This window comes from Setaria italica, chromosome III (genome assembly GCF_000263155.2).
Source record: "Setaria italica strain Yugu1 chromosome III, Setaria_italica_v2.0, whole genome shotgun sequence".
NCBI classification, from domain to species: Eukaryota; Viridiplantae; Streptophyta; class Magnoliopsida; order Poales; family Poaceae; genus Setaria; species Setaria italica.
The window spans coordinates 25,043,645-25,058,680 of NC_028452.1; the positions used below are offsets into that span (position 1 = coordinate 25,043,645).

A 15,036-nucleotide genomic window follows, 5' to 3' on the forward strand; every position below is an offset into this window, starting at 1 on the left:
ATTTCGGACCCAAACAACATGATATACTACGACAAAACGTCCACTGAGTACAATCTGGGAGGACTTTAACCATCCTTGGGTGGCAAAGATGAAGGTTTCGCTGACCCAGCCTCATCCTGTGGTTTATTTGTGCCTCCTGCAACGGTAGTACTAAGTGGACCTGAAACATCCGGGACTACTGGTGGAGCATAACGACCATCAAAAGGATGTTATTGACCCATCAAAATAGCATCTTCATGACATCTCGGCAAATAATGAAGCATTGCTTTCTCCCACATGCTCATTTTCTTCAACTTATCATGAGGGCTAACTATGGTTTTCCCCTTGCCGTGAGAGGAACAACGAGCGCCCCCACCATCACCACTACCTCCAACAGCAGAAGTCATCTCTATGTACCACAATTTATTTAGCTCATATTTGCAAATGACTAAACTATGAACGAATCATATATTTTTTCCACAATTTACTTAGCTCAAACATAACATACAAATGAAATTTTTCTCTATTGTAGCTTATTCTAAAAATGATTAATTACGTACCTCTATTTCATCTTATTATCTCTATGTACCACAATTTATATCGCTCACATTTGCCATAATTTATTTGGCTCATATTTGAAAAGTACTAAACTATAAAATTATAAATAAAACATAAAAAATATGAAATAAATACCATTAACTGAAATGTTGCTGACAGTTTAGATAGAAATACAAAAATTTAAATTTCAGACCCAAACAATATGATACACTACGACAAATTTAAATGTTGACTTCACATATCACAGGAAATTAGCAACATATGCTTCTGCAATGGATCCTTGGCCTAGCCATGTTTCTCACGGAACTCTTCAATGTGCATAGCACATGGCTAGACCTTAAGGATCCATTACAGAAGCATATGTTGCTAAATTAACATGATGTAATTTTCACTTATTTTTATACATTTATAAGAATTAACATGATTTTATATAAATTCTAGCTACTTCAAGAATTTTTTTCTAAGTTAACATTATTTTCAACAATTTGTGCCTCTTGCAACGGTAGTACTAGGTGTTGACCTACACTACTAGCCAACTAGGAGGAGGGTAGTGTGCCCAGTGCGCGGCGGGACGGAACGAAGCCGACTGCGGCGAGATTTCAAACCTTGGACTGTGGCCATGTCAAGCATCGTCTCGCCACGGATGCACGAGCGTGGTCGTTCGGCCCATCACGTCCAGGTGAGCTCGCTTGCATCGTGTAGCACCCTACGCTTGGCTGCCGCCGCCACGGCGCGCTTCCATTCCTCTCTCTCCCTCCCTCTCTCTCTCTAGCCACCTCGTTCTCCTCCCTACCACCAAGTTAACATTATTTCCTACAATTTCGGTGCATATATTTAAAAAAATCACAAATATGAGCTCTAAATAACACATTCATATAAATGAAAATTTTATCATTTATACCTTATTCTAAAAATCACAAATTACTCTACTCTAAAGCATAAAACTTACTATACTAACCATGTATTGAGGGAGGATGAAGTTTCCAACCTTTAGAACACTTGAATGAGTGAAATCCCCAAAAAATGGTCTTCAATCCGGCAGCACCTCCCCTATGACGCCATGGATAGGGTGAAGCTCAAGCTGTGGTGAATGGCTCAGCCAGGAGGAAGGAGAGGGATTTATAGGAGGACATTTAGTACCGGTTGGGGGCACCAACCGGTACTAAAGGGTCCCCCCTAGTACCCGTTGGTGCTCCCACCCGGTACTAAAGGAGGGTGGCACATTAGTACCGGGTTGGGACCTCAACTGGTACTAAGGGGGTGGCACATTAGTATCGGTTGGGGGCACCAACCGGTACTAATATGGACCCTTTAGTATCGATTGGTGCCCCCAACCGGTACTAAAAGGCCTCACGGGCGGCCCCTCAGGGACTATCGGTTAGACCCAATACTAATGCTCACATTAGTACCAGGTTCAATTCCAACCGGTACTGAGTCTCGGGATGAATGCTCAGTTTTCCAGTAGTGAATAAAGAGGACTTGTCTTCATTGACACGCCGAACACTTCTTCTGTGCCGATCATGGAGCAATTATCATGGGCGGTCAGTTGGGCCGATGATGGGTTTATTGGACCTCCATTAGGGTTAGAGTTAGAGATAGAACTAGTTATCTTACTTAGTAGGGGTCAAGTAAACCTCTCTATATAAAGAGAGGAGATGTATCGATTAAAGGCAATGAAGTAAGAATTATTAGGAGAGATCCTCATCTACCTCTGGGCCTTGAGATTGGGCGCAGCCGTCATTGCGCGTGACCAATCTCAAGTGCCCAGTTCAGTGTCCGTTGACCCTCGCAATCCCTTATTCCCTCCCGTTTTGCACGGCTCCCCGATCAAGGTCGTGACACAATAGAGAGGATTATCCTTCCTAGCTTGCTATTCTCTTCACATACCAGGAAGGCGAGTCTTTCTTTTAATCCATGAGATCAGGCATGTCATTGTTACCTTACCTACTTGTATACTGCGTCTCTCATGTTCTAAATATTCATCCTTTCTGTTATCTGCAAACACGCACTTCGATTTGGCACCTAGTTTTTATTGTTGGAATTAGAGGCATTTTACGGTTCATTTTAATCCGAAATATAGAATAAAACATGACAATTAAGATAATGTAAATAGGAACATGATCCATCATTGTATTTGCAGTGAACATAAAGCATACAGTAGGTACTATGAAACATAAGAATTGAACGATAAAGTTCAATAAGAAATACCCAGAGGCGGGAACGCCGGAGGGACCGATTGCGCTGTTACCCGACATTGCTAGTCGACCCTGTTCGATGTAGCCGTTCAGGAGTTGACGCAGTGCAGAACTGAGGCAGTGCAGATGCATCACCAGGAAGTAGTTGTGGATGAACAGTGAGCAGTCGCGCAGACGCGCTTCCCAAAAACTTGATCGCCCTTCTACTCCTCGGGTGCAGAGTCTCTGGTGAAGAGCGCAGCTTCGGAGGCTTGCTCTTCCGGCGAAGTCCGTGCACACAGATCGCCGGAACGGAGATGATAGAAGTGCAGCACAGCAGTGGACGAAAGCTCTGGTGGTTAGTGTTTCGCGCACGAAAGAATGAGAGGCAGCCTCACTCTTATAAGCAGCAGAAGATCTTTGGACGTCCAGGTTAATGCAGCAGTTTCTGGTAACTGCCAGTCATTAGCAGTCGTCAGTTACTAGTCACTTGAATCGTCAGTTACCAGTTACTAGTCACTGAATGAGTCTTCAGTACTAGTCACTGAATGAGTTTTCAGTTACTAGTCATCAACCGTGACAAAAAACTGCAAAACCTGACGCCCAGCTCACACATCACATCGTAGCCGCGCCTCGCCTCGCCTCGGCGAGCAAGCGCGCGCGCGTGTGGCATCCTGTTGTCCCTCTATCAACTTCTCAACATGTGCAGCACAGCTTCACCATATAAGTTGGTTAGGACCCTCTCAACTTTCAAATTGGTTTTAACCTTTTTGTAACTACCACCGCCTTGGAATTTATTTGATTAATTAAGCAATTGGACCTGCCCAATTATTCTAACAGTTATACTGCAGTTTTTGTTGAGAGGTCGACCGAAGCAAAGCCCTCAAAAGGAAAATAGTGTTCATCGAGACACCGGATCTCAAGCATGTATAGATGATTGTTCTTTTTCCTTTGGGTTAGGGTGGGGCACGGACTCCACTCAAGTTTTATATGCTGGATGAATAACTCTGAACCCATAGGAAAAAATAGCTAAGATTCGGAAAGCCACAATGCCTCCTATTGTCACTTGATTCAAATTAGTGAAAGTTTGATTTGATATTGTAGCTGGACATATTCACTCAATCACTATTTTCTTATATTTATTCATCATATGCAATTACTTGAAACTCACAATTCATTCATATCTCCCAGTGTCATCTATGATTCCTATTGTTTTGTTAATTCTGTTGTATCATATGGGCTTCAACAAGCAGCAAATTCATCTGTTCAGGCTTCAGCAAGCAGTAAGACTGACCGGGATGCTTTGCTGGCTTTCAAGGCAAGCGTAAGTAGTGATTGGGGTGCCATAGCATCATGGAACACGACCAATGATTTGTGCAGTTGGCAAGGGGGCAGTTGCAGCCTTAAGCATAGCCACAGGGTCACAGCGCCTAACCTCTCTTCGGAGGGTCTTGCTGGGACAATCGCCCCTTCCACTGGGAACCTCACATTCTTACAGACTATGGACCTCAGTATGAACAATTTGCATGGCGAAATACCCTCAGCAGTTGGCCGTCTATCTCGGTTGAGATATCTTGACTTGCCCAACAACTCATTTCATGGTGAAGTAATGCCAACTTGAAGAACTGCACTAGGCTTGAAAGTACCAGTCTGGACTCAAACATGCTCACTGGAGAAGTCCCAGCTTGGTTAGAGGCTTGTCAAGTCTCAGGATCATACACCTTAAGAAGAACAACCTCAGTGGGGCAATCCCTCCAACACTTGCCTACCTTTCAGCACTCCGACAAACGTGGTTTACCTCGAACCACCTTGAGAGTACCATAATACCTGAGGCCCTTGGCAAGCTCAGTGGTCTCGAGGCATTAGGATTGGGTGCAAACCACCTCTCAGGCACTATCCCTTCAACACTCCTCAATCTGTCCTCAATAACCCATTTACACTGTGCAGAGCATTGCAAGCACACAAAAATTGTGAGACGTTTTCTCCGAAAGCGATCAGCCGACGAACAAATGTAGTGAAACAGGAGTAGTACTATATCGTATCATATTCAGATAACCCTGTAAAAGACGTGTGCTACAGCTCGTACCGATGTGCAAAATGACAAGTATAGAAACGAACAAAAAAAGAAGTACCAAACATCATACAACAGGATCTAACACCCTGGCAGTACGTGCAAGCCGAAATCAGAGTTTGAGGAGCAGCGCCGCAGAGGCGACGAGCACCGGCATTATCTGCAGCAGGATGCCGCGGCGCTCCGCTAGCCTGCCCGCGTCCCCGTACCCGTAGCAGTGCTCCTCGCCCTCGCCGTAGCCGGCGCCCTGCTCGTACGGCTGCTCGTCCCCCTCGCCGTAGTACCTGCCGCCGCCGGCGACCGGCTTCTCCTGCGCGTGGTTGCGGTGGTAGTACTCGCCTGCGCCGCCGCCGATGCAGTCTCTGCGCTCGCGGATCTCGAAGGTCCCTCTGTCGGGGCCGTAGCCGCAGCCCGTGCCGAGCGCCTGCCTCACCGCCAGCACCGACGCGCCGTTGGAGAACCGGAAGTTCTCGGCGGCCACCTCCTCCACGCACTGCAGCGCCAGCTTCGTCTCCTCCAGGCAGGGCCCGCCGCAATACTCGTCGACCTCGGTCCGCTGCACGTGGAACGCGCCCTCCGCGTTCAGCCTGAACTCCTCCGCGCAGTGCCCGTAGATCTGCGCACGCATTGTTGTTGTTGTCATGCATGAAGACGTCACATATTTCAGGAACATACATCTGTTGCAAGAAATCAACTGTTCTATTGCCATTTAGCCTAGAACTTAGCAGTTTGATGACTTACATTGGGATCATCGAAGCAATGGCACGCTCTCTCGAACAACTCCATGGCTTCTTTGCCTGCAAAAATGGAGAAAAAGATGTTTCAGATTTTCTGCAGATTTTTCAGGGACGATATGTTCCAGAGTTTTACTTCAACATCAAGGAAAAACATCATGTTATGAAATGAAATTCATAGCTCAAACATCATGTTATGAAAAACATCACTCACTGGAGGAGCAACGTGCGATCAATGTGCAAATGACAAAGGCTAGCGAGGCTAATAACAAGGTAGCACTTCTTTGAGAGGCCATTGCTTTGAGAGGAGGCTGGTGATGAGCAGAGTTTGTTAGGCTCGCTATTGCCTCTAAATTAGCCTGTGTTTCGGTTATATATGGCCGTTTGAGCATGCGTGTTGATCTTGTGAAAACAATGTTTTTTACCAACCTAGTCCTACGCATACTCCAAAGGATGCTCAATTATACACTCTTTGTTAAACTTTTTCTGGAAGAATCGCCTATGCTCTAACTTTGAGCAATGTAATTTCCTCAAAAGAAAAGGAAAACTTTGAGCGATGCTGCACATGTTATTAACTTGTGTGCAAAATTCTACTTTATGAATGATTTCTTGCAAAATTTATGCTACATCTGAATGGACAGATACGGTTGGCGCAAGCCAAAGGTCTAGTGGTGATGAGCCCGAAGCTCTGAAATTCGGTACTGACGTTTTCAGAGTTGTTTCAGACACTCTTCAGATGTGAGACGTTACTTATTCAAGTTCCCACTTTATTTAGATGAACGGTATTGGTCTCCTGACTCTCTAAGCTTTTCTCGCAGATTTTGTGCACGACGCGGGAGGAAAACGAGTAGTGTAGCCCAAGGAGGAGTCATAATGCACTCTTGCCAAGTCAAAACTGACATCTCTTGGTTGCCAGTGCAAGATGAAATTTTCGTACCCAAATCGTTGTCAGTTTTAACGGGCTAACGGTGATATGATCACCGAGCGCTCTGCTATAAGCTTCCTTGCACGAAAACATTCCTTGACAATCACTGCCAATCAGGGGTATTCAATATTTATATATATTGCAGTTGCATAGTTTATAGTTTGTACTTTCTACTTTATAGAGGTGCCTATAGTCAGTAATTGTGTGATTTTTATGTTTGTATTTTTTTTTTGGCGTAAGATTTTTATGTTTGTATAGAGGATAGTATCTGACAACATTGGTGCCGTTCTTCTCAATTGCTAGGGGCGGACCCAAGTATACTCTAGTGAGGGCACCCTCACTCAATTTTTCGAAGCAAAGGCGATTAACATTTTTTTCACCGTACATGCTTCATAATTTAAGTTTCTTGAGCTACCCTCTCTCTCAATTCTTACATTGGGTCCGCTCGTGCATTGTTTAGTGGAGGAAATTCAGGAAGGCAGAGAGTTTAAAGTTTGGATCCAGATATTAACATAACATGTACTCCCTCTGTTCCAAATTGTAGGTCGTTTTGGCTAGAATTTCTAGGTTCATAGATATTATTATGCATCTAGACAGGGTCGTTTTGACTTTTCTAAATTCATAGATATTATTATGCATCTAGACATACACTGTATCTAGATGCATAATAATATCTATAAATCTAGTGGAACGGAGGGAGTATTCACCAAATATTCCCTTAGTTCCCAAATGTTTATCACCGTTCGGTCATTATTTGTCTTGTTAAAGAATTTAGTGTTAATATGCAAAAAAAAATATAGTCCATGCTTAGAGTACATTTAATGATAAAATAAACCTAAAAATATTTATTTAATTTTTTAAATGAGATGATCGGGGAAACGTCGCATCTGAAAGTCCACAGTGAAAATATATTTAGGAGCTGATAAAGTAGTATTTTTCTTGCATAGAACCCCTTCCTCCAACTCATTTGCAGAACCAGCGACTACTAGCTACATTATCTAAATAAAACCTTTTTGTGTCGACATAACCTGTATTTGCCAATTATATTTTTTCCGTGAATTATGAAGTAGTACCCCTTGTGCCAACTCTTTTGAGAGATGAGATATTGTTACATTCGTTATATCTAAATAAAGTCTTTTTTGTCATTTCGTGTATTTGAAAGTTGAAGAAACATTACACATTGTCAATCCAAACGGGAAAGTCACATGCTGGCTTTAAATATAAAATCTCCACGGGCGGTAGAATCGAAATTTCTACTACGCTGCCTAGAGGTAAAGAAACGAATTACATCTTCTTGCACCGTTCTCATCACTAATCAATTCCATCAAAGCTAGAATAGCCGCAGTAGCCAGATACATGTCCAAGTCACTAGCGCCGAAGGAAACCCGATGGTGAGGCTGGCCGTGGGCCCGCCCGCGCTGCTGGTTGTCTCACCTAGATTGCTTACCGCCACGTGTGAGCCTGCAGGTGGAAATAGCAAATTAATTAATATTACAGTGACCTCAATTCAATAAGCAAAAATCAGCCCAGACTTTGTTCGTCCCATTTCAATCCGCCATATTCTGTTTATGACACGTTATTGCCTTAGTTCATTCAGAAACTAAACACTATTTGTGTGAGAATTAAGTACTATGATGTGTTCTTGTGCTCTGGCAAGTCTGTCTACTCAGCATGTATAATCTATCTGTAAACAAGGAGGATTTGCTCAGGAAAAATGGCGTTCACCTCCGTTACGATTCGTAGTACCACCAGGAGCAACAGCACTGCTGGCCGTACTGCCGGCACCGCCAGCACCTCCGCCGCCACTGACACCACCAGCACCTCCGCCACCAGCTCCACCAGCACCGCCAGCGCCTCCACCACTGGCTCCACCAGCACCTCCGGCACCTCCACCACCAACTCCACCACCACCGGCTCCACCCGCACCGCCGGCACCCCCGCCGCCGCCCTGCTGGCCGTTGCCGACATTGCCGCAGGACATCTGGAAGACGGCCTGGACGCCCTGCATGAGGCCGGGGCTGTAGCCCTGGATGTTGCCCAGGATGCCGTTCACACAGTTCATCATCAGCATCATCTGCCCGAAGCACGGCCCCTGGCACATGCTCGCCATGTTGCCATTGCCGCCGTTGCCGTTGCTGTTGCCACCACTGCCATTGCCACTGCCACCGTTGCCGTTACTGTTTCCACCACTGCCATTGCTGTTGCCATTGCCGCCGCCGCCGCCGCCATTGCCACTGCCACCGTTGCCGTTGCCGCCGCCGCCGCCGCCGCCGCCGCCATTGCCACTGACACCGCTGCCGTTGCCGCCGCTGCCATTACCACTGCCACCGTTGCCGTTGCTGTTACTGTTTCCGCCGCCGTTGCCATTGACGTTGATGCCCATTGCTTGGAGGCACCCGTTCATCACCTGTCAGGCAACTTATTTCCTTCTTCAGTAGAGTGTCCATTTGCATTTTTCTTTTGAGGTTGTCCATTTATCTAGAACCAAATATAAGCAGGAAAGAAAAGGAAAGAAAAGCTATCTGGAAAGGAATGAAAGTATAGCATGTCACGCTGCATGCTACAATCTTGCAGAAGTTAAACTATCATTAGTTCATTACCACGACTATCTTAGTTTGATCACAAAATAAAATTGTTAACTGACGTGTGTTGAATTAGGGACTTTTGCTCATTTATTAGCAGTAACGATATAAGGCTTCATGCTTCAGGGGTTACTGGGAAATGGGCAGACATTGATGAACTTAGGAAGGGGATTGTAAAAACGAATTAAAAGACATCGCCTAAGCTGGGAAATTAGCAATAGTACATCACGCCAAGATCGTATTATTCGTAAACATGATTGATGCAGATGTGTCACTGGGATGGGATGTTTTAGGGTCCGTTTGGTACAGCTCTGCCTTGTGAAAAAATGGCTTTGGCTCTAGCTCCTCTGGTGAAGCGGCTTTTTCTAGCTCTAACTTGTTAGGAAAACATTTAGCAAAATAACTTCTCCTGACATATATATATATATAAGATGTAAAATGTTCACAATACCCTTTTATTTTTTTCTTTCTTTTCTTCCTATTTCTCTTCCTCTCTTATTTGTCTTTCCTTTCTCTTCATTTCTTATTTCTCTTTCTTCTCCAACCTTATCTTCGTGGTCCTCCAGCCCCTCACCTGCGTCCCCACCTCCGGTCCTCCTGCCCCCTCCAACGCGCCTCCACCTCTGGCCCAGCATCCCCTCCTCCCACCGGCCGACGCCGCTGGTGCTGCGCCCCACGGAATCACGCCGTTCCGCCGGTGCATCAGGCACATCGTGCCACCGCCGGTGCTGCTGGCGCCGTCTCGCCGGTGCTCCACCCGCCATCGGTCCGCCCCAAGCCAGCCGGCGCTCATGCACGCAGGCTCAGTCTCGCCGCCGACCAGCACTACGCCCCGCCGCAGGTCAGGTGCTCCGCCTCGCCGCCAGGTAAGCCCCGCATCCCATGCCGGTCAGTCCCGAGGATAGCGATGGAATTGGACACGTTCGGATGGGGAGGAGCCGCGATAAGTCACTACTTTTGGCTTCTCGCGCAGGGAGGAACACACTCACCGCATTTTGCGGGGCTTCTGCCCGGCTTTTTGTCGCGAGCCATTTTGAGGTGCACCGTTTGGCACGGTTTCATCAAAAGCCGCTCGAGAAGCCGCCCGATGAGCCGTGCCAAAGGGGGCTTAGTCACCTAGAACCTTGTTTATGTGTACACTCATAGAGAGCCCAGTTGGTGTGATGAGTTTAGCTTAGAATGCAGGTGAGACTGTGAGACAATCATTACCGGTCTATTGTCAAAGCAGAGAGCAGCCTGTGCCAAAATCTGGATCGCATCCTGTGATCCGGGCACCACTGCACCTCCTGCTGCTCCCCCTGCCCCAGCACCACCAGCGCCGGCACCAGCACCAGCACCAGCACCACCTCCTCCTCCTTGTCCTGCATTGTTTAGAGAAACAACCAAAGTGTTCAACAAGTTATGCATGTCAAGTCTCAAGTGTGAGTGTGACCACGAAGCAAATAGATAGCCTACTTTGGAAAGCCTTAACATCTCTGAAATGCCTCACAATTTTGGCTCTGTTAGGAAAAAACTTAAACTTTCCACGGTTGAAATTTAAATTGGAAGTTAAATTTTAACCCAGGCAAACAAAGTCAAAGTAAGTAATTGGAGTCTTGGAGAGAGACAACACAAGTGCTCAACAAAGCTATGCAAAAATGTACTAAACTGAAGCTAGCTGGCTTACCTCTGCAACAAGAGATAGCAATGGATGAAAGCACAACTGTGAAACACAAATGTCTCAGCCTCAGCTTGAATGCAACCATGGCAGGTAGCTGTGAGTATGAATCTCACACCTTTATGCTTACACTACAACCTAAAACCATGTGCAATCCGTATACATACACAGGTCTTGCAGATGCAACTGGCTGCATATAAGCTTGTAGTGTGTCAAGGCTTTCTTAAGCAAACAAGACAATGGAAATGGCTTGCTCCTTGGGAAACATGGGACGCATGCTATTTATGTCGTGAAATGTGACTGCAGGAACCAATAGTCGGAGGAGTTCGATCAGGACCTGGAACTGGAAAACTGAGTGGTAGCTTGAGCTGCTATAAAACTGCTGGTGTGTGATGGTTTGTGCCAGTGTTTGGTACACAAGAACCAACTACCATCCACTTGTTCCTGAGACCTGTTTCCTGGGAAGCGTGCATAAATCATACCTAAACAGGCATAGGTTCTGGTTCCTGCCTAGTTCTCTTGACTATATTGGACGCCGTACAGTAGCCTGATGCTGAAGTGTTCAGGGCTTCCATCGAAGGTACAGAATTTTCTACCACGACAAGATTGATAGGTTGTCCAAATTCTGTATGTAACTTAAGTAGGTTGTGCCGGTATGTACAATGGCACACGAGATGCGTAATGCTAGTACGGTTGTTAAACCACTTATAATCAACAATAATGTGATTTTAACTATACAACAGACAGAAAAATTGTCCTGCGGCAGCGTGGTAGGAGTAGGTTAGTGGTGAAATATGTGTTGAAGTCCACAAAGTTACAATTGATCTTGGTTAAGCGGGCTCTGTGTGTACTGCGTTTAAAAAAAATAATTATATGCGTGACATAAAAATAATCATATAGTTTATCTGTCATCACCAAAGAAAATCGAGGGTGTTTTAGTACTGCTAGCTGAACAGAGAAGTTTTGAGAAGAAAATGCCACACAATAGAAAAATGAGAAGTTACATAGAGAGAGAGATTTATTCGTGACCAGCACTTCTTGGCAACAATTGTGTCGACTTCAATGGGCTTCGTGTTTGTAAACTTGAACCAAAAAAATATATCCGATCCATCTCCTACCGTATTTGAAAAAGGAACTAGAGCTAGTGTTCTTTTATTATTGCCATTGAACCAAAACTAATATAATCGGCATGCTGCAATGGCCATCGATAGTTGGAGCCTCGTGGCGCCACGTAAGCATCCAGGATACGGTGGCGTACGTGTACGTCCGTGCCTCGGTGGCCGATGCCCGATGGTTGTTGCTTCGCAAGCTACCGTGCGCGGCGCTGACATCGCCACGGCGTCGGCCGTCGGGGGTCCGCCCAGGTCCAGCACGACTCAACTCCCCCGGACGGCCGACGGCGTCGCGCTCCTTGCGCGGAACCGGAGGGGGGCGTTGAGCTCACCCTTGACCGCGCGGCGCGCAAGCATTCCTCTGATCGATTTTTATTTCCACGAGCACACGCATGAACATTGCAATGATCAGGGTCAGGGGTGGTGAGATCATCGCCGGATCTAGCTAGCTGCCGCCGCGCCACCTGCATCTGTACGACACCCACGACGCGTGAGTGGCGTTTTCCAACCCGGCTAGCTACCAACCGGATCCCACCTACAACCACGACCGTGCCGCGAGCTGGGGGGAGTCAGAGTCAGGCCTGCCCCCTGCACGCACGCAGCCAGCAGGCAGGTGCTCGTGCATGCTCTAGAACAACGTGCCTGCGGCATTGTTTTCGCTCAGCTCCTACATCGTCATCAAGCAGTAATCCATACGTAGCACCAGCAGGTTGGCACGACCTTGACTTTTTTTTTCTTCCCCTTCGAAACCATTTCTTCTCTTCTCTTCTCCTCTCCCCTACCCCAAGAAAGAATATAACGCGAATATTATATTTCGCACGCGATTGGTTCGAGAAACTTCGTGCCGTGTCTGCATGTTTACCTGTGTCCACGGCAGGGCATGCGAGGTTACGTTCTGAACGTATATGTACTTGTACGCTCATCTACGTAACAATCACTCGACCGTCCATCCGAGTATCCGACCGTCCATCCGAGTATCCGACCGTCCCTATATATGTGTGTCCGTCGACGACGAGCCCAGCATCCATGGCTTGTCGGCTTGTTGCGCTTACTTACGGGAGGGAACACCGGAACAGCGATGGAAACACAACACGGGAGGAGTAGCTGGGTGAGACAAGAGCCTGCTCCGAGGCCCACCCGATTGGGGCCTGGAGACTGGAGCATGCGCGCGCGAGCCCAGAGACCGGCGGAGCGAGACCGGGTGGAGAAGACGAAGAGAGAAACCGTCGGTCGCGCTCGCGCGGGCGTCCACCGACGCCATCGTGCGTCCGCAGCGGGATGCGCGGGAGTGCGGGACTGCAGGTTCACTTCATCGACACCGCCTCGCCCACCTGTGCCCCCTGTTCGCCGGCCAAATGGAACGCACGTTCAGTCGTTCGCCTGGCTCTTTGCTCCTGTTTGATCGGTCCACATAAGAATAAAGGTCCAACATATTCATCAGTATATCTTCAGCAAATACTTTTCCCTTTTTGCAACTTTTGTGCATAAGTGCGACTGACTACGCGAATCTGATTAGTTTATTTTATCTGCTTGCCACCTTCGACTCAACTCCAACTGTCCTTTACACGCGCAAGCAAACTCTACTTTGAGTGCAAAATTAAGTACCTTGCTGACAGTGTGCTTCCACTAAGTAATTCCCCCTGTGTATCTTCGCTGAAGATAACCGTAGACGTAGGAAGTCACACTTCTTTTTTTTTTCTATGCAAAACACAATACATAAACAAACACCTACGTACATACACCCACGCGTACTCACCCATATTAATATACACACGCAACCCTACCTCTATATCCTATGAACATCTTCAAAAGATCGAACCAGTGGATATTGAGATTAACGGAATCACCACATGCACCTATCTACTCACATGTGCGTCGTCTACCACTAAAATAATAATATATAGTGCAATTAATTCTTGTAATAAATAAAGAAAAATACGAGCATCCACGTTGAGTTGAAAAATCAAATCTGGTTCGGTAGATTGCACCACAAGAAACATTTCGAGCTGAGTTGAGCTATATGGTTAGTTCATGCACTCATCTTATCCCTGTAAACATGTGCTGTTGTACATACATCTATGGGTTCACCAGAAGGTTTGGACAATTCTAAATATAGAGCTAGACACCGAGACGCATCGGACATGAAAACCATGGTGCAGGGCGGCGTAGTCTACATGAAAAAATAGGAACTAGTCGAGGATTAGAAAAGTACTCGTTGTAATAAGAGTAGAACTCCTCTAGTCGTATCCGACTAGTATTCTTGTAACCAACTGACTTGTAACCCTGCCCCTGGCAATATAAGGTGAGGTAGGGACCCCGCCAAGGCAATTCAATCCAACCAACACATAGGACATAGGGTATTATGCAATCTAGCAGCCCGAACCAGTATGTCTGCATTTACCTTCGAGTTCCTGATCTCGATGAGCTCCACCAACCAAAACACGATCTTGGGTACCCCCTCGGTATGTTGCCGGATCTAAACACCAACACGTACCACACAAATGATAGTAGATCTTAGATCAATAGAATTATCATAAGCGTCTCGTCATCAGATACATGTCGTTCACCACTAAAAGAGACTTCCAAGTCTACTTGCTTCATAAAAAATTCATTCAAACGAGCTACCCTGAATTTCCTCATTAGTACTTTGCTTGCATGTATAGAGATGGTGTTAATTAAGGCAGGTAATTCCTTGTACATTTGTCATGCTTGGAAGCTAATTGGACATAACATCACCCTATTTTTTTGATCTAAGGATCTAAAGCTATCCTACCTACCGACATCATCTGGGAATCCCCAACAGTCGAGCAGTACGAGGAAGGTGCAGCAGAAGAAATAAGGCGTCTAGACTTAGACAGCCTCGAAGAAGCTTGCTGTGCAACACTCATCCAGTTAAGGTACCTTGAAGGAATCCGCTGCTATCATGATCGCAACGTCAAAGAACGTTCGTTCAATATAGGCGATATGGTCCTGAAGCGTATCCAAGACACCAAGGGGCTTCACAAGCTAAACTCACCATGGGAGGGACCGTTCGTCGTCTCCAAGGTCACTGGACTTGGGTCGTATAGGCTCCAACATCTCTCTGGTGAAGATGTCGACAACTCGTCGTTTTTTCCCATAAATCGGATTTACATATTCATGTAAATCGGCCATCGGCCCTAGTTGTAGAATTACAATTCAATGAAGTAGTCATATTTTTTTATCATAATTCGACTACTTATTTCTGTCTTATTGCGGCTTGTAC

The 15,036-nt window shown here is 46.2% G+C and overlaps 2 protein-coding genes across 2 annotated transcripts; both read right to left on the reverse strand.

The window, feature by feature from the left end:
• Positions 1-4,740: 4,740 nt before the first annotated feature.
• LOC101763763 lies at positions 4,741-5,847 on the reverse strand. The gene is made up of 3 exons (XM_004962331.2): positions 5,731-5,847; positions 5,524-5,579; positions 4,741-5,398 (listed from the first exon to the last, which is right to left on the reverse strand). Exons 1-3 carry the CDS (start codon positions 5,810-5,812, stop codon positions 4,895-4,897), a joined length of 642 nt encoding a protein of 213 aa, XP_004962388.1. The 5' UTR covers positions 5,813-5,847; the 3' UTR covers positions 4,741-4,894.
• Positions 5,848-7,561: 1,714 nt separating this feature from the next.
• On the reverse strand, positions 7,562-11,010 carry LOC101763362 (glycine-rich cell wall structural protein 1.0-like). The gene is made up of 4 exons (XM_022825070.1): positions 10,690-11,010; positions 10,233-10,384; positions 8,167-8,848; positions 7,562-7,902 (listed from the first exon to the last, which is right to left on the reverse strand). Exons 1-4 carry the CDS (start codon positions 10,766-10,768, stop codon positions 7,772-7,774), a joined length of 1,044 nt encoding a protein of 347 aa, XP_022680805.1. The 5' UTR covers positions 10,769-11,010; the 3' UTR covers positions 7,562-7,771.
• Between the last annotated feature and the right edge of the window lie 4,026 nt (positions 11,011-15,036).